Source organism: Gymnodraco acuticeps, unplaced genomic scaffold, assembly GCF_902827175.1.
Source record: "Gymnodraco acuticeps unplaced genomic scaffold, fGymAcu1.1, whole genome shotgun sequence".
NCBI lineage: Eukaryota > Metazoa > Chordata > Actinopteri > Perciformes > Bathydraconidae > Gymnodraco > Gymnodraco acuticeps.
In genome coordinates this window covers 6,788,721-6,807,236 of record NW_022990590.1, presented here as the reverse complement: position 1 = coordinate 6,807,236, position 18,516 = coordinate 6,788,721, and the positions used below count along the sequence as shown (strand labels likewise).

The 18,516-nt window shown below is 42.2% G+C and overlaps 2 protein-coding genes across 2 annotated transcripts; both read right to left on the bottom strand.

Annotated features, from left to right (window-relative positions):
- Positions 1–473: 473 nt before the first annotated feature.
- Positions 474–2,836, bottom strand: LOC117554233 (platelet-activating factor acetylhydrolase-like). The gene is made up of 3 exons (XM_034228558.1): positions 2,706–2,836; positions 1,341–1,489; positions 474–1,261 (listed from the first exon to the last, which is right to left on the bottom strand). Exons 1-3 carry the CDS (start codon positions 2,834–2,836, stop codon positions 1,161–1,163), a joined length of 381 nt encoding a protein of 126 aa, XP_034084449.1. The 3' UTR covers positions 474–1,160.
- Positions 2,837–12,518: 9,682 nt separating this feature from the next.
- On the bottom strand, positions 12,519–14,919 carry LOC117554183 (platelet-activating factor acetylhydrolase-like). The gene is made up of 3 exons (XM_034228476.1): positions 14,751–14,919; positions 13,386–13,534; positions 12,519–13,306 (listed from the first exon to the last, which is right to left on the bottom strand). The coding sequence occupies exons 1-3, from the start codon at positions 14,894–14,896 to the stop codon at positions 13,206–13,208; spliced, it is 396 nt and encodes a 131-aa protein (XP_034084367.1). The 5' UTR covers positions 14,897–14,919; the 3' UTR covers positions 12,519–13,205.
- Between the last annotated feature and the right edge of the window lie 3,597 nt (positions 14,920–18,516).

The following is an 18,516-nucleotide window of genomic DNA, read 5'->3' as shown; positions in this document are numbered from 1 at the left end:
TGTCGTGCTGGCCCTATGGGACAAATGAGAGCCGTTTCCCTGGGGTCTGGCACAACAATGTAAATGCATCAAAATTGTTTTTACACCTAGCTAGCCACACCTTCAATATACAGAAAAATGGTTCTCCCAGAAAGTATTTTCCATAAAAAAAAGAATAAAAAAAAGGCATTGTGTTAACAAAAAATGTAAAGAAAATAAATAACTTTTTTAACTTGGAAAATAATCTATAAGATTGAAATGGCAGCTTTGGGAATTTTTGTCTGGGTTTATATTTGTTAGAAATGACACTGCAGAATTTCTTTTTTACATGCATCAAAATTAATGTTGCTATTAATTGACTTTCAATTCCCCCCTGGCATTTAGTATACCACCAATTCGATTTTCATTTAATAACTAGGGCATGTAATAAAATATTTGGGTGTGAGGTAAAATAAAATGAGGCATAAAGGGTAAATGAATTGGCAAAAGCTGGATTTGTATACAAAGCAGATTTATTGGATTTGTGTTACATGACATTTAATGTATAAAAGTGAAAGGCTGAGACCCAGGAATTACAGTACTGCGAGTTCAGGCACATGGTATCTCAATGCAGCCTATTAGTGTTAAAGCTTTTAATGATCTCTATTTACATACTGTGTAGCTGCTCCTGTTGAATCAGGAAGGACACATTTAGTTTGATATCATGATAGGTTAATAATTTATCTAAAATCATACAAGTCTTCAATCTTGTTAACAATACCTATTGGTTGGCTACCTCATTGTAGACGTTTTTCCGTAATCACACTGCAATCAAAGAGTAGCTGGTCTCTTTTGGAAGGTCACATCCAAAGAGACATCATTTAAAATGACATCTCAATTTGTATACACTCTAAAATTATGGAAAGCCTATATCTACAGAAATGGCTGCTAATGGTGAAGATGTCACAGTGAAAAGAAGAAGTGTTCAGCAACATTCAGACCTCAGGGAACAAACGCTGGTACGCTGAGTGAGTGTTTTATCCATGGAGGAAAACAAACCCACTCTTGCTGATGAGGTAGAGAATATCCTTGCTATTGATTCCTTCTCCAAAATGTTGATTCTCTGTCCGTTTGGAAAGCTTAGTAGACCTGGCTTGAAATCGTTTTGGACTGATCAGCTGACTACCAAGGTTCAGGGGTGATCAGATGGCAGACTGAAGCACGGTAACGTTAGTTCCTTGAATGAGGTTTGGATCTTGCCCGTCGATCAGAGCGTCCCACTGATCGAAGTTCTTATGTAGACCTGCAAAATCCAGAGTTCGAAAAGGGGCTTTAACAATTGATACACCTGAGACACTAGATGGGGTTGTGCGTGTCCGTACCTAGATGGCGCTGCAGGAAGGCTAGTGTTGCTTGGTTACACAGGTCCATGGCGATCTGCGAGTCGATCTCTCCCTTCAGCTTCATCAGCTTACCGATCCAGTTCCCCGTCAGGAAGGTGAAGTCCGGGAAACTCTGGTGGACCGTGCCCCTGCAGAGGGACCACATCGGGTAAGGAAACCACACACTTTTACAAGGGCTGTTAATGCATTAAAAAAACATAACAGAACAGAGTTTGACCCCAATTTCCTCCATTAATACCAGCATGCTTACTTGTCTTTGGCGTCCTTTTTTAATGCTAAATTGTTTCTTAAACATACTTATTTTGTATTATCCTTATTTCCACCTACTTTACAATTTTTTTTGAGATTGCTCATGTTCGCACCACCGGATACCAAAGCAAATTCCTTGTATGTGTAAACGTACCTGGCAATAAACTTGATTCTGATGGATTTTTACCATGAATCGCAAAGAATTCATGGAAGCGGACTGGCACACGCTACATGTGATACACCGACTGGAGACCACTGGACATCAGTGTGAATCATCACTACCACGCTGTAACAGCACACCTGCACTTGTTCGCTTTAGTTGTGGTGAAAACGGAAGAAAGGCCTTTTGACAAACCATCCTCCAGTTTCTTGAAGATATACAGGAGTGGGACATAGTGGACAGATAGGGCTCGGCTCGCAGTATGATAGTGTCAGCAAGGTTACTACCGCAGCATCAGGACAACAGCCACCAGACTCAGAGACAGTTTAATTCCACAGGCAATAACACTATTAATCACCTGAACTCTGTAAAGTGCCTCCATAAACATTCATCTGTTGCATCTTGCCATATATTTATATATCATATTCCATTTACGTGTACAGTATAAAGACTTCTTGCACTATTTCAATTGTATTTGTATTTACTTGCACATCTTTCAACATTCTCTTGCACTATTTTATTTCTTTTCTGTTATTTATTTCACAATTGTATTGGTTTTATTTGTTTTATGTGCTATATTATTCATGTTACATTGTTGGAGGAGCCTGGGACTTCAGTTTTTCATTGTCATATCTACACTGTAGCTACTGTTCATATGACAATAAAGCCTTGAATCTTTAACATACGAGCATATGGCCCGTGTAGCACACATAATGTGCTTTGTCAATGCTTTAGCTAAGCGTTGGAAAAATTGTGGAACTTCCGGGCAAACGTTCAGAAATGATGTCATAAGGTAAAACATCCTCTCATGTCTCTAACCTGTTTGTCATGCATCTGTGTAGTACAACATCACACGTGTATTCGTTCTTTCTCCCCCAAAATGATTAATCTAACTGATATTTTTACAGATCACCCTGAGTTTCTGTTGGTTGTACCTGATGGTGATCATTTTCCTCTGAATGACGGCTGAATCCAGCTTCTTCATTCGGCTGATGTTTCCCGCCCACTGGAACTTCTCTGAGTTGATGAAGAAGATGGGCTGCTTCAACCCGGGGAAAGATCTCATCGTCCAGAGGGAACATCCAGGCGTCCAGGGCTACGCCACACCTGACGGAGGAGAGATGAGAACGTAAGGTTACTGAAAATACTGAAAAATGATAATGTAAAGCAAGCAATAAGTATAGCAACAGTAAATGCACTGGCAGTTCGGAGATACGCTTCAATAACATGTCTTCTTTCAGATTAGTGTAAAGAAAACATCCATCACAGAAATGTTTCTATAACTTACTTTGTCTGTAGATTTCTCCTTAATTCATTTTCGATTTGCTCTAGATAATGCTCTGATTGCATATTAAGACATTACATTTCAGAAAACGTGTGATATGAGAAATACTTGTCTTAACTAATCAATGGCTGTTTTCTCTGATTTATGGAGTTATACAAATTAGTTTATAAAATGTCTTCTGACTTTAAAATGTCAACAAAAGGAAACCTTAATAAATGTTGAACCTGGCCTATTTGTAATATTCAAATTCGATACCAAGTCAAGAATTGCGATTCCGATTCTTTTTCGATACTTTTCTAAAAAAAAGGGAAACAGTCTTAAATGTAATTATTGTGCTTTATTTCACACCAGAACTATAACCATAACACACTTTTAAACAATGAGAACAATAAACAAAATAAATGACAATAATTCGTATTAAATCAAATTAAGCATCATCTCGAACAACTTTTTTATTTTATTAAATATAATTTTTTTAATATTTTATTACATGTAATATGTAGTAATATAAATAATTATTGACAAAATGTATATTGCAGATGTTAGCCACATTGGTAAGTTAGCTAAAAAGATAGCCATATTAGACAGTTATCCATCCATCCATCCATCTTCTCCCGCTTATCCGTGGTCGGGTCGCAGGGGTAGCAGTTCCAGCAGAGAGCCCCAAACTTTCTTTTCCCTGGCGACATCAACCAGCTCTGACTGGGGGATCCCAAGGCGCTCCCAAGGCGCTCCCAGGCCAGCGAAGAGATATAATCCCTCCACCTGGTCCTAGGTCTACCCCTTGGTCTCTTCCCAGCTGGACGTGCCTGGAACACCTCCCTAGGGAGGCGCCCAGGTGGCATCCTAACTAGGTGCCCGAACCACCTCAACTGGCTCCTTTCGACGCGAAGGAGGAGCGGCTCAACTCTGAGTCCCTCCCTGATGACCGAACTTCTCACCTTATCCCTAAGGGAGACACCAGCCACCCTGCGGAGAAAACCCATCTCGGCCGCTTGTATCCGCAATCTCGTTCTTTCGGTCATGACCCATCCTTCATGACCATAGGTGAGGGTAGGAACGAAAATGGCCCGGAAGACCGAGAGCTTTGCCTTCTGGCTCAGCTCCCTTTTCGTCACAACGGTGCGGTAAAGCGACTGCAGTACCGCTCCCGCTGCTCCGATTCTCCGGCCCATCTCACGCTCCATTGTTCCCTCACTCGAGAACAAGACCCCGAGATACTTGAACTCCTTCACTTGGGGTAAGGACTCATTCCCTACTTGGAGTGGACAGTCCATCGGTTTCCTGCTGAGAACCATGGCCTCAGATTTGGAGGTGCTGATCCTCATCCCAGCCGCTTCACACTCGGTTGCGAACCGATCCAGTGAGTGCTGAAGGTCGCAGACCGATGAAGCCATTAGAACCACATCATCTGCAAAAAGCAGTGGTGCAATCCTTAGTCCACCGAACTGCAGACCCCCTCCCCCACGACTACGCCTCGAAATCCGATCCATGTATATTACAAACAGGATTGGTGACAAAGCGCAGCCCTGGCGGAGGCCAACCCTCACCGGAGGCCAACCCTCACCGGAAATGGGTCCGACTTACTGCCGAGGACCCGGACACAGCTCTCGCTTTGGGAGTACAGAGATTGGATGGCCCTGAGTAGAGACCCCCTCACCCCATACTCCCGCAGCACCTCCCACAGTAACTCCCTGGGAACTCGGTCATACGCCTTCTCCAAGTCTACAAAACACATGTAGACCGGATAAGCGTACTCCCAGGCCCCCTCCAGGATCCTTGCAGTTGAATATGTTAGAGATAAACAATGTCACTCCTGACTTGTTCAGGCAAACTCCATTTGCCTTGAAAAGATGTCTGCGATCCCATAAAAAGTTAAAATTGTCAATAAAATGAACAGAATGGTCAGTACAGGCAGTTGAAAGCCAGGTGTTCAGTGCAAACAATCTGCTGAATCTCTCCACTCCTCTTCTGACTGGCGGTAGAGGGCCACTGATGAACACCTCTGCATTTAGAGAGCTGGCAGTTTCCAACAAACATTTAAAGTCTTCTTTCAGCACTTCTGACTGTTGTTTCACAACATAATTTGTTCCAATGTGCAGTACCACATTCTTCACAGTCGGATGTTCAGCCCCAATATGCAGGATCTTCTCAGCCAAGTCAGAGACCACATCCTTGGGAAAACAGAGTACTTTGGTGTTGTTCTTATTACACAGACCTTTTACATCTCTTACAGCAGAGTCACCCACAATCAGAGTTTCAGGCCCAGTTGTTAGCTTTCCCTCTAGCCTTTTGCTTTTGGAGTAGCTATTGGTCCTTACCCTGCTGTGTGAAGAGGACAGGTTATCCAGGTCATCAGATCTCCGGTTCTCGGTCAGCGGAGCGTATCTGTTCTGGATTGGCACACTTGGTGGTTTAGGAGGATTGTTTGTAATTCTCCCTTTAGCAGCTGTCCACGGCTGTTTCCTAGTATGAATAGGGGTTGAAGAGGCGCTTTTCCTGGGTGATAACAATGCAGGCCAGCCGGTCGCATCACAGATTTCGGAGCTCTGGGCTCTGCCTGTTATCCGTCCTCCCAAATCCCATGGAAATGGTTTACTCTTAGGCTTTGCACCCAGAGAGTTCCAGGGAGGACTACCACTTGTAGATTTATTACCCGGTACACAGCCTTCCTGTTCCTTGGAATCCTTGTAGCTGCTAACTAGCTGTGAGTTAGCATACCCTTCTCCATTATTTTGCAACACTGGTAAAGTGGTGTCATTCCCACGACATAGTCCATTCACTTCCACGTTAACTTCCAACCGTTGCATTTTCATTTCCAACACAGCCATCTTCTGTATAAGTTTCTGGAAGTCATCTGTAGAGAACGGAGGCATTTTGCTACCAACTAGCTAAATAGCATGCAGTAGCCTACCAGGCTTTAGCTGTTGCTAGGCCACGCTACTGTAAGACTGACGTCGTCGTAAAAATGTTGAAATATGGCTGAAACCCTCCGTCTATTTACGAAGATGAACTGTCCCAGTGATAAGTTAATGTCCAGGAGCCGCTGCTCGAAGTTTTCAGAGAATAAGAATAGGAAAATCAGCATAAAAAGTAAGCAGAGGCAAGAGCAAGCAGAAAAGCGTCTGCACTGTAAGAAAGATAAAAGTCATCACATAACGGCATTGTAATACACGGTTCGGCTGCATTAAATATTACATATCTGCCGTAGTTCTGTATTTATAGAGCCCTGATGAGAAGACTTCTAGACAAACATGAGGAACTGAAAACGTGACGTGGATCATAAATATATCAGCCATTAAACAACATCTTACATTTCTTTTCACACAATACGTCTCCTTGCAGTATCAACACTAATTCGGCTGACTTTTATATTTGATCCAATTGGTAGATAGGCTGTATTTACACCATAAAGGTGCACAGCTGATATAAAGGGACACCTAGTGGTTAAAGCATGTTATTGAATTTCATTATTTTTATTAATAGATATTAATAGGATCCCTATAAAGTATATTCATTACTCGTTATTCTCTACTAATAGTTACTTTTGTATTTAAAAGCTGAAAAGTAGATAATGAAGTAGACTTTGTGTCCGTAGATTTCGTTAAGAATCTTACTCTAAATGGCAGTTTGTGATTTTGAGGCTATTTTAGTGTAACAAGGCTATTTTGAAACATTTGACAGATTTATGCTTAAATTCTCTGAGAAAGTTACTGAAAGATACACTTTTGTGTATAAAAGCTGAAAAGTAGATAATGAAGTACTTTGTGTTAGTAGATTTCGTTAAGCATCTGACTCTTAATGGCAGTTTGTGATTTTGAGGCTATTTCAGTGAAACAAGGCTGTTTTGAACATTTGACAGATTTATGCTTAAATTCTCTGAGAAAGTTACTGAAAGATACAATTTTGTGTTTAAAAGCTGACCACTACCATGAAGTACTCTGTTTGAGTAGATTTCAGCACACAGGGTCTGACAGAAAAAAACATAACATTTTTAAGTATCTAATAATATACTATCCACATAATATACTAGTTTAACCCCTACCAAAAAAAAAAAAAACAACATTTAATAATTACATGATATTATAAAATAAAATAAAAAAGTACTTTCCAGAGTTTTTCAAGATCAGATACAGGTCAAGAAAATGCATAGAGGAGGTATGGTGCTGGTTCATTAGCCCTCTCACTCTTCTTAGAATGATCCTGTGCAATTTTTAAAAAGTTGAACTCCTATCCCCTTATAAACCAAAATAACAATAGCCCTTAATTAACACTAATAATAAAAAAAAAAAACATACATCTAATTTAGAGAGCACAACTAAAAGTGTAAGGTTTCTTTTAAAAAAACTAACTCCATCCCCTCGCTTCTCACCTCACAGAGAGTGTCTTAATCAACATATAGATTAACATCCCAGGCTTATCTCAAACCCTCACATCAAAGGCCAACTCCAACGTGTGTGTGTGTGTGTGTGTGTGTGTGTGTGTGTGTGTGTGTGTGTGTGTGTGTGTGTGTGTGTGTGTGTGTGTGTGTGTGTGTGTGTGTGTGTGTGTGTGTGTGTGTGTGTGTGTGTGTGTGTGTGTGTGTGTGTGTGTGTGTGTGTGTGTGTGTGTGTGTGTGTGTGTGTGTGTGTGTGTGTGTGTTGTTGGCGTTGGCAGGAAGAACAAACAGGCGACAATAGTGGTGCAGGGTCTTTTTTTGTGGGTTGTCCTAAAGTTAGCATTGCAAGGGGTTCTCTCGACAAAAAGTAATGGTGTTTTTCCATTGGTGTTAGAAATATTGTAGAAAATAAGATCTTTGGCAAACACATTTATGATACTACGAAATGTGTGTGTGTGTGTGTGTGTGTGTGTGTGTGTGTGTGTGTGTGTGTGTGTGTGTGTGTGTGTGTGTGTGTGTGTGTGTGTGTGTGTGTGTGTGTGTGTGTGTGTTGTGTGTGTGTGTGTGTGTGTGTGTGTGTGTGTGTTAATTGTTCTTAAAGGTAGGGGTAGGTCATTTTGGAGAAACCTGCTCGAGTGAGCTAGAATTTGAAAAGTACACAACCGGGTGAAAATCTGCCACTTCCTCACAGAGCCCCTCCTCCAACACACATGAACAAAAGAGGGCACGAGATAAGTTTGTGCACAGATCTTTCGGCTGTAGGCGTCTGACCCCCGCACAGATGCTGCATTCGTTTCTTGACTGGCGCTCCGGACGGATGGCGGTAAGTTGTCACAGGCCTCTCGCTGATTAAAACCCATATCGAGGCGTCTCTTGGCAATTTTTCTTTTTTAAAAGGTGACTTGGTAAGTGGAAATTACTGTCTTTTTATTTAGTTTGATCGTATTTCTATTTTCACCTGATTCCACCCCCCACTATTTGCTTGCGTCATAGCCAAAGGAAGGGGTGGAGAAAAGGGGGAGAGGCCTGGGCTGGGAGGGGGCGGGGGGGCTAGACAGTCTCACGCATAACTTCAAAGAGACACCTAGATTAACATCAAAGGCTTATAACACACCAGTGTGAAATCACACCTGCCTGTTATAACACCTCACATCAAAGGGCAAACATCAAAGGCTAATTATATTAGACAACTCTGAGGGGACAGGGGCCAGACAGCATAACTTCAAAGAGACTGCCTTAATCAACACCTAGATTAACATCAGAGGCTTATATCACACCTACCTGCTATAACACCTCACATCAAAGGATTAGACTACAAAGGGGTGTGAGGGGACAGGGGCCAGACAGCATAACTTCAAAGAGACTGCCTTAATCAACACATCAAATAATTAGACAACAAAGGCACTACACAGGGGGGCTTTTCACACCTACCTGTTATAACACCTCACCCCTCACATCAAAGGATCTCGAACAATGGGAGGCGGGACTTAGCTCATTTGCATAATTGGGGGCGTGTCACCCGTCACTTTTTCATGCATACTAATGAGACGAAAGCGGTATCATTATAACTACTACTATTCTTTTACTCCATCACATTTCAAAAAGAAATAGGCTATTGTTATTTTAACTCCACCACAGTAATCCATCATCAGCTTTACTTTTTAGATAAAGTTTTAACTCACAATTGATCATAACAGGCTTCAACATATACATTTGTATATATTACCAAGTGGTTTCATGTACAACCCACACAAGTATCATGCTAAATGAAGCTCTGTTGCTTGGATATCACTAGATCCTGATGTCAGCGTAATATAAAAGTACATAACGATTGATGTGTAACTTAGCATAATTTACTAGCTAGCCGCTAGCTGCTAACTGCCGCCTCGTTAATATAAATCCAGTACCATGCTGTCATGAACGCGCGGTGCTGTTACGTGTACGCAAATTCACGTGCTTAATGTGAACGAGCCTTTTGGGCGGCGTGGTTAAAGTTGAACATGCTCTATGAGTGCACATACGGGTACTTCTCAGGCATGCCGGGTAATCTGCGACGTTTCGCTCTCTCAAAAGTTGGGCCATTTTGTCCTCAAGCGCCATTGAGCAACTCTCATAGGAATGAATGAGGCCCCGCCTCCCACGCTGTATCCAGTTCTTATTATACATCCATGAGCTAAATGGACTATTCGACTGCAGCCCCGAACACATCTGGTACCCCGAACACATCTGGTACCTACACCGGAGCCGCGTTCTCGTGCTCTCCGGCAGAATTACACCCCTGTCATACGAGACATATAACACGTGATGATACGTTAGGCTCGTGTTGTGTTCAAGGACCATGACCGTTGCCAGGAAAAACAGGCACTCGCATGTTTAATTATTTTGTGGTCTAGATTTCTTTAATTTTTTTTTTTATTACCTCGAGGGCCATACCAAATGGTCTTGCGGGCCGTATACGGCCCGGGGGCCGGAGGTTCCCCACCCCTGTTCTAGAGAATTCGAACAGCACTTATCATGGCTGTCACTGAGGGACTTCCGGGTCATTTCACTTGGTTAGGAAGGTTCCGAAGCTAAATGGACTATTCGACTTCAGCCCAGATCTCTGTAGATAGATAAAGAACATCGACAGATGTGTAATATTTAATGCAGCCGAACCATTTATTACAATGCATTCATGTGATGACTTTCAAAGAGTAAAGCAAGCACTGCTGAATAAAGTATGATTTTATCTTTTACGAACCTTTTTTTCTCATATAGAATGCAGTTGGAGGTCAACCAATCACAGAACTTGAGGCAAAGCGGAACAATAGCTGAGGATTCTGGGTAGTTTAGTGTCTTCGGCCATCCTAAACTGAACAAATATTTGTTTCTCCGAATCGAAGTGGAAAATTACAAAAGCATTGTACACAATTAAAACCAATCAATGTTGTGTAATCAACAAGGATAATCTGGTGTTTTTGAGTTGATGAGTAGTGCAGATATCACTGTAAAATCAATCGACAGTAAAGAGAATACTTACTTCCGGGTGTAAAATCCTGCGTTATCCAATGGGAATGGACGCTCACATTGCTCTCCGTAATACAATAAAGGGGACATGATCAAATCGGAATATAATGTTCTTTTAAAAAACGTTAACTAAAGGGAACAATCTATTTGACACAGCTGAAGCTCTGGCCTTCCTTAAAAACTAACTAATTTAATAAAAATCACAGTTGTATTACACACAATGCACTGTTTTTGAGAACAAAAATGTGTAACTAATGCACCATAATACATTCTGACGAAAAATACAAATTGTGAATACAAATAAAATAAAGAAGCCTCCCGTGAGTTACTACAAGCTATAAAGTAGATTTTAAAAACGTTTTATAGAATAAAAGCTCACTGCTGGATGTTGTAGAAATGCGTGTGTGCACCACGACAAAAGAGCCTCATTCACTTTAAATTGGCGTTGTTTGCGTGGTGCAGACATATAAATGTAGCAAAGTTCGTGACTCCACCACGCAATGTGGTGTTAAGGAGTCGTGGTAGAGTCACGCATTCTGGTGAGATCAGGTTTTTGATATGAAGTGCCATTTAAAAAAAAAAAAAAAAAAAAAATGTATCAGCGTGCCGACGATCGTGAATTAACAACGGGGGGGGGGGGGGGAGGAGTTGGGAGCTCGACGCTCGTGAACTGTCAACAGGAGGGCGGGGGGAGCCTTGCTGCGGGGAAGCAGTGTGTGGACCTGTCAGCGCAACTTACATGATGCCGAATTTAACAATAAAATGTAAATAATTGGTTTATAAACGGCATAATAATAAGGACGATCGTCCGTTCTGTGATTCTCCAGAACACACAGATGGCCAGTCCGCTCCTTTGTAGCATATTATTTTGATGAGAGTTTAGCAGATCCCCACTGGGCGTTCAATTAAAGACTGACACAGCCACGCAAAAACTGCGGCATTTGTACAGCTCCTTATGGGTACTGCAATTTGTGAAGTGCTTTCCTCTGTGGTGAAACGATCCGCACTGCACCACGGAGGGAAGCGGCAGAAAGTCGCCTGGAGTTAAAGAGAGCGGGCTGCGTTGCGTGCATGGCTTCCTTCTGCAGGTAACGGGGAGACGCGCTCTGGCGGCGGTCTCGTTCAGGATCCGAAAATCAAATGTAAATAGTTTGCACAATTATTAGGAGTGTGCCACATGGTTGCGGTGCCGCGTGCCAATGGTGGCACACGTGCCAGGGGTTGCCGACCCCTGTGCTAGACAAAGGGACTGATTTAGGCTAACTAGTGCAAGGGCTTGTGTTTAGTTTGCTTTTGTTTCATTGAAAACAAGTGCCGGTATCACATCGGTTTTCCTCTGGTTTTCTATTTAAAATTTGGTGGGTTAGGACGAAATTGATGGGGTTTGTGAAAATGTCTCCTAACTGAAGAGATTTTCAATAAGCTGCAGGTTTCCAGCTCCAACACTAACACTGCTCTAACGATTCTCATTCAGCTTTACCCCGTTTCTCTCAGCAGTTACATTGTAAGATTAGGCTAGTCTAGGAAAAAAGGGCACCTAAACTTGTCCATGGATTATGTTTACTAATACGCATCTCCATTTGGACTTCAGAACATCACTTTGATTGGTCGTTTTGTCGTGCTGGGACAAATGAGAGCCGTTTCCCTGGGGTCTGGCACAACAATGTAAATGCATCAAAATTGTTTTTACACCTAGCTAGCCACACCTTCAATATACAGAAAAATGGTTCTCCCAGAAAGTATTTTCCATAAAAAAAAGAATAAAAAAAAGGCATTGTGTTAACAAAAAAATGTAAAGAAAATAAATAACTTTTTTAACTTGGAAAATAATCTATAAGATTGAAATGGCATCTTTGGGAATTTTTGTCTGGGTTTATATTTGTTAGAAATGACACTGCAGAATTTCTTTTTTACATGCATCAAAATTAATGTTGCTATTAATTGACTTTCAATTCCCCCCTGGCATTTAGTATACCACCAATTCGATTTTCATTTAATAACTAGGGCATGTAATAAATATTTGGGTGTGAGGTAAAATAAAATGAGGCATAAAGGGTAAATGAATTGGCAAAAGCTGGATTTGTATACAAAGCAGATTTATTGGATTTGTGTTACATGACATTTAATGTATAAAAGTGAAAGGCTGAGACCCAGGAATTACAGTACTGCGAGTTCAGGCACATGGTATCTCAATGCAGCCTATTAGTGTTAAAGCTTTTAATGATCTCTATTTACATACTGTGTAGCTGCTCCTGTTGAATCAGGAAGGACACATTTAGTTTGATATCATGATAGGTTAATAATTTATCTAAAATCATACAAGTCTTCAATCTTGTTAACAATACCTATTGGTTGGCTACCTCATTGTAGACGTTTTTCCGTAATCACACTGCAATCAAAGAGTAGCTGGTCTCTTTTGGAAGGTCACATCCAAAGAGACATCATTTAAAATGACATCTCAATTTGTATACACTCTAAAATTATGGAAAGCCTATATCTACAGAAATGGCTGCTAATGGTGAAGATGTCACAGTGAAAAGAAGAAGTGTTCAGCAACATTCAGACCTCAGGGAACAAACGCTGGTACGCTGAGTGAGTGTTTTATCCATGGAGGAAAACAAACCCACTCTTGCTGATGAGGTAGAGAATATCCTTGCTATTGATTCCTTCTCCAAAATGTTGATTCTCTGTCCGTTTGGAAAGCTTAGTAGACCTGGCTTGAAATCGTTTTGGACTGATCAGCTGACTACCAAGGTTCAGGGGTGATCAGATGGCAGACTGAAGCACGGTAACGTTAGTTCCTTGAATGAGGTTTGGATCTTGCCCGTCGATCAGAGCGTCCCACTGATCGAAGTTCTTATGTAGACCTGCAAAATCCAGAGTTCGAAAAGGGGCTTTAACAATTGATACACCTGAGACACTAGATGGGGTTGTGCGTGTCCGTACCTAGATGGCGCTGCAGGAAGGCTAGTGTTGCTTGGTTACACAGGTCCATGGCGATCTGCGAGTCGATCTCTCCCTTCAGCTTCATCAGCTTACCGATCCAGTTCCCCGTCAGGAAGGTGAAGTCCGGGAAACTCTGGTGGACCGTGCCCCTGCAGAGGGACCACATCGGGTAAGGAAACCACACACTTTTACAAGGGCTGTTAATGCATTAAAAAAACATAACAGAACAGAGTTTGACCCCAATTTCCTCCATTAATACCAGCATGCTTACTTGTCTTTGGCGTCCTTTTTTAATGCTAAATTGTTTCTTAAACATACTTATTTTGTATTATCCTTATTTCCACCTACTTTACAATTTTTTTTGAGATTGCTCATGTTCGCACCACCGGATACCAAAGCAAATTCCTTGTATGTGTAAACGTACCTGGCAATAAACTTGATTCTGATGGATTTTTACCATGAATCGCAAAGAATTCATGGAAGCGGACTGGCACACGCTACATGTGATACACCGACTGGAGACCACTGGACATCAGTGTGAATCATCACTACCACGCTGTAACAGCACACCTGCACTTGTTCGCTTTAGTTGTGGTGAAAACGGAAGAAAGGCCTTTTGACAAACCATCCTCCAGTTTCTTGAAGATATACAGGAGTGGGACATAGTGGACAGATAGGGCTCGGCTCGCAGTATGATAGTGTCAGCAAGGTTACTACCGCAGCATCAGGACAACAGCCACCAGACTCAGAGACAGTTTAATTCCACAGGCAATAACACTATTAATCACCTGAACTCTGTAAAGTGCCTCCATAAACATTCATCTGTTGCATCTTGCCATATATTTATATATCATATTCCATTTACGTGTACAGTATAAAGACTTCTTGCACTATTTCAATTGTATTTGTATTTACTTGCACATCTTTCAACATTCTCTTGCACTATTTTATTTCTTTTCTGTTATTTATTTCACAATTGTATTGGTTTTATTTGTTTTATGTGCTATATTATTCATGTTACATTGTTGGAGGAGCCTGGGACTTCAGTTTTTCATTGTCATATCTACACTGTAGCTACTGTTCATATGACAATAAAGCCTTGAATCTTTAACATACGAGCATATGGCCCGTGTAGCACACATAATGTGCTTTGTCAATGCTTTAGCTAAGCGTTGGAAAAATTGTGGAACTTCCGGGCAAACGTTCAGAAATGATGTCATAAGGTAAAACATCCTCTCATGTCTCTAACCTGTTTGTCATGCATCTGTGTAGTACAACATCACACGTGTATTCGTTCTTTCTCCCCCAAAATGATTAATCTAACTGATATTTTTACAGATCACCCTGAGTTTCTGTTGGTTGTACCTGATGGTGATCATTTTCCTCTGAATGACGGCTGAATCCAGCTTCTTCATTCGGCTGATGTTTCCCGCCCACTGGAACTTCTCTGAGTTGATGAAGAAGATGGGCTGCTTCACCCGGGGAAAGATCTCATCGTCCAGAGGGAACATCCAGGCGTCCAGGGCTACGCCACACCTGACGGAGGAGAGATGAGAACGTAAGGTTACTGAAAATACTGAAAAATGATAATGTAAAGCAAGCAATAAGTATAGCAACAGTAAATGCACTGGCAGTTCGGAGATACGCTTCAATAACATGTCTTCTTTCAGATTAGTGTAAAGAAAACATCCATCACAGAAATGTTTCTATAACTTACTTTGTCTGTAGATTTCTCCTTAATTCATTTTCGATTTGCTCTAGATAATGCTCTGATTGCATATTAAGACATTACATTTCAGAAAACGTGTGATATGAGAAATACTTGTCTTAACTAATCAATGGCTGTTTCTCTGATTTATGGAGTTATACAAATTAGTTTATAAAATGTCTTCTGACTTTAAAATGTCAACAAAAGGAAACCTTAATAAATGTTGAACCTGGCCTATTTGTAATATTCAAATTCGATACCAAGTCAAGAATTGCGATTCCGATTCTTTTTCGATACTTTTCTAAAAAAAAGGGAAACAGTCTTAAATGTAATTATTGTGCTTTATTTCACACCAGAACTATAACCATAACACACTTTTAAACAATGAGAACAATAAACAAAATAAATGACAATAATTCGTATTAAATCAAATTAAGCATCATCTCGAACAACTTTTTTATTTTATTAAATATAATTTTTTTAATATTTTATTACATGTAATATGTAGTAATATAAATAATTATTGACAAAATGTATATTGCAGATGTTAGCCACATTGGTAAGTTAGCTAAAAAGATAGCCATATTAGACAGTTATCCATCCATCCATCCATCTTCTCCCGCTTATCCGTGGTCGGGTCGCAGGGGTAGCAGTTCCAGCAGAGAGCCCCAAACTTTCTTTTCCCTGGCGACATCAACCAGCTCTGACTGGGGGATCCCAAGGCGCTCCCAAGGCGCTCCCAGGCCAGCGAAGAGATATAATCCCTCCACCTGGTCCTAGGTCTACCCCTTGGTCTCTTCCCAGCTGGACGTGCCTGGAACACCTCCCTAGGGAGGCGCCCAGGTGGCATCCTAACTAGGTGCCCCGAACCACCTCAACTGGCTCCTTTCGACGCGAAGGAGGAGCGGCTCAACTCTGAGTCCCTCCCTGATGACCGAACTTCTCACCTTATCCCTAAGGGAGACACCAGCCACCCTGCGGAGAAAACCCATCTCGGCCGCTTGTATCCGCAATCTCGTTCTTTCGGTCATGACCCATCCTTCATGACCATAGGTGAGGGTAGGAACGAAAATGGCCCGGAAGACCGAGAGCTTTGCCTTCTGGCTCAGCTCCCTTTTCGTCACAACGGTGCGGTAAAGCGACTGCAGTACCGCTCCCGCTGCTCCGATTCTCCGGCCCATCTCACGCTCCATTGTTCCCTCACTCGAGAACAAGACCCCGAGATACTTGAACTCCTTCACTTGGGGTAAGGACTCATTCCCTACTTGGAGTGGACAGTCCATCGGTTTCCTGCTGAGAACCATGGCCTCAGATTTGGAGGTGCTGATCCTCATCCCAGCCGCTTCACACTCGGTTGCGAACCGATCCAGTGAGTGCTGAAGGTCGCAGACCGATGAAGCCATTAGAACCACATCATCTGCAAAAAGCAGTGGTGCAATCCTTAGTCCACCGAACTGCAGACCCCCTCCCCCACGACTACGCCTCGAAATCCGATCCATGTATATTACAAACAGGATTGGTGACAAAGCGCAGCCCTGGCGGAGGCCAACCCTCACCGGAGGCCAACCCTCACCGGAAATGGGTCCGACTTACTGCCGAGGACCCGGACACAGCTCTCGCTTTGGGAGTACAGAGATTGGATGGCCCTGAGTAGAGACCCCCTCACCCCATACTCCCGCAGCACCTCCCACAGTAACTCCCTGGGAACTCGGTCATACGCCTTCTCCAAGTCTACAAAACACATGTAGACCGGATAAGCGTACTCCCAGGCCCCCTCCAGGATCCTTGCAGTTGAATATGTTAGAGATAAACAATGTCACTCCTGACTTGTTCAGGCAAACTCCATTTGCCTTGAAAAGATGTCTGCGATCCCATAAAAAGTTAAAATTGTCAATAAAATGAACAGAATGGTCAGTACAGGCAGTTGAAAGCCAGGTGTTCAGTGCAAACAATCTGCTGAATCTCTCCACTCCTCTTCTGACTGGCGGTAGAGGGCCACTGATGAACACCTCTGCATTTAGAGAGCTGGCAGTTTCCAACAAACATTTAAAGTCTTCTTTCAGCACTTCTGACTGTTGTTTCACAACATAATTTGTTCCAATGTGCAGTACCACATTCTTCACAGTCGGATGTTCAGCCCCAATATGCAGGATCTTCTCAGCCAAGTCAGAGACCACATCCTTGGGAAAACAGAGTACTTTGGTGTTGTTCTTATTACACAGACCTTTTACATCTCTTACAGCAGAGTCACCCACAATCAGAGTTTCAGGCCCAGTTGTTAGCTTTCCCTCTAGCCTTTTGCTTTTGGAGTAGCTATTGGTCCTTACCCTGCTGTGTGAAGAGGACAGGTTATCCAGGTCATCAGATCTCCGGTTCTCGGTCAGCGGAGCGTATCTGTTCTGGATTGGCACACTTGGTGGTTTAGGAGGATTGTTTGTAATTCTCCCTTTAGCAGCTGTCCACGGCTGTTTCCTAGTATGAATAGGGGTTGAAGAGGCGCTTTTCCTGGGTGATAACAATGCAGGCCAGCCGGTCGCATCACAGATTTCGGAGCTCTGGGCTCTGCCTGTTATCCGTCCTCCCAAATCCCATGGAAATGGTTTACTCTTAGGCTTTGCACCCAGAGAGTTCCAGGGAGGACTACCACTTGTAGATTTATTACCCGGTACACAGCCTTCCTGTTCCTTGGAATCCTTGTAGCTGCTAACTAGCTGTGAGTTAGCATACCCTTCTCCATTATTTTGCAACACTGGTAAAGTGGTGTCATTCCCACGACATAGTCCATTCACTTCCACGTTAACTTCCAACCGTTGCATTTTCATTTCCAACACAGCCATCTTCTGTATAAGTTTCTGGAAGTCATCTGTAGAGAACGGAGGCATTTTGCTACCAACTAGCTAAATAGCATGCAGTAGCCTACCAGGCTTTAGCTGTTGCTAGGCCACGCTACTGTAAGACTGACGTCGTCGTAAAAATGTTGAAATATGGCTGAAACCCTCCGTCTATTTACGAAGATGAACTGTCCCAGTGATAAGTTAATGTCCAGGAGCCGCTGCTCGAAGTTTTCAGAGAATAAGAATAGGAAAATCAGCATAAAAAGTAAGCAGAGGCAAGAGCAAGCAGAAAAGCGTCTGCACTGTAAGAAAGATAAAAGTCATCACATAACGGCATTGTAATACACGGTTCGGCTGCATTAAATATTACATATCTGCCGTAGTTCTGTATTTATAGAGCCCTGATGAGAAGACTTCTAGACAAACATGAGGAACTGAAAACGTGACGTGGATCATAAATATATCAGCCATTAAACAACATCTTACATTTCTTTTCACACAATACGTCTCCTTGCAGTATCAACACTAATTCGGCTGACTTTTATATTTGATCCAATTGGTAGATAGGCTGTATTTACACCATAAAGGT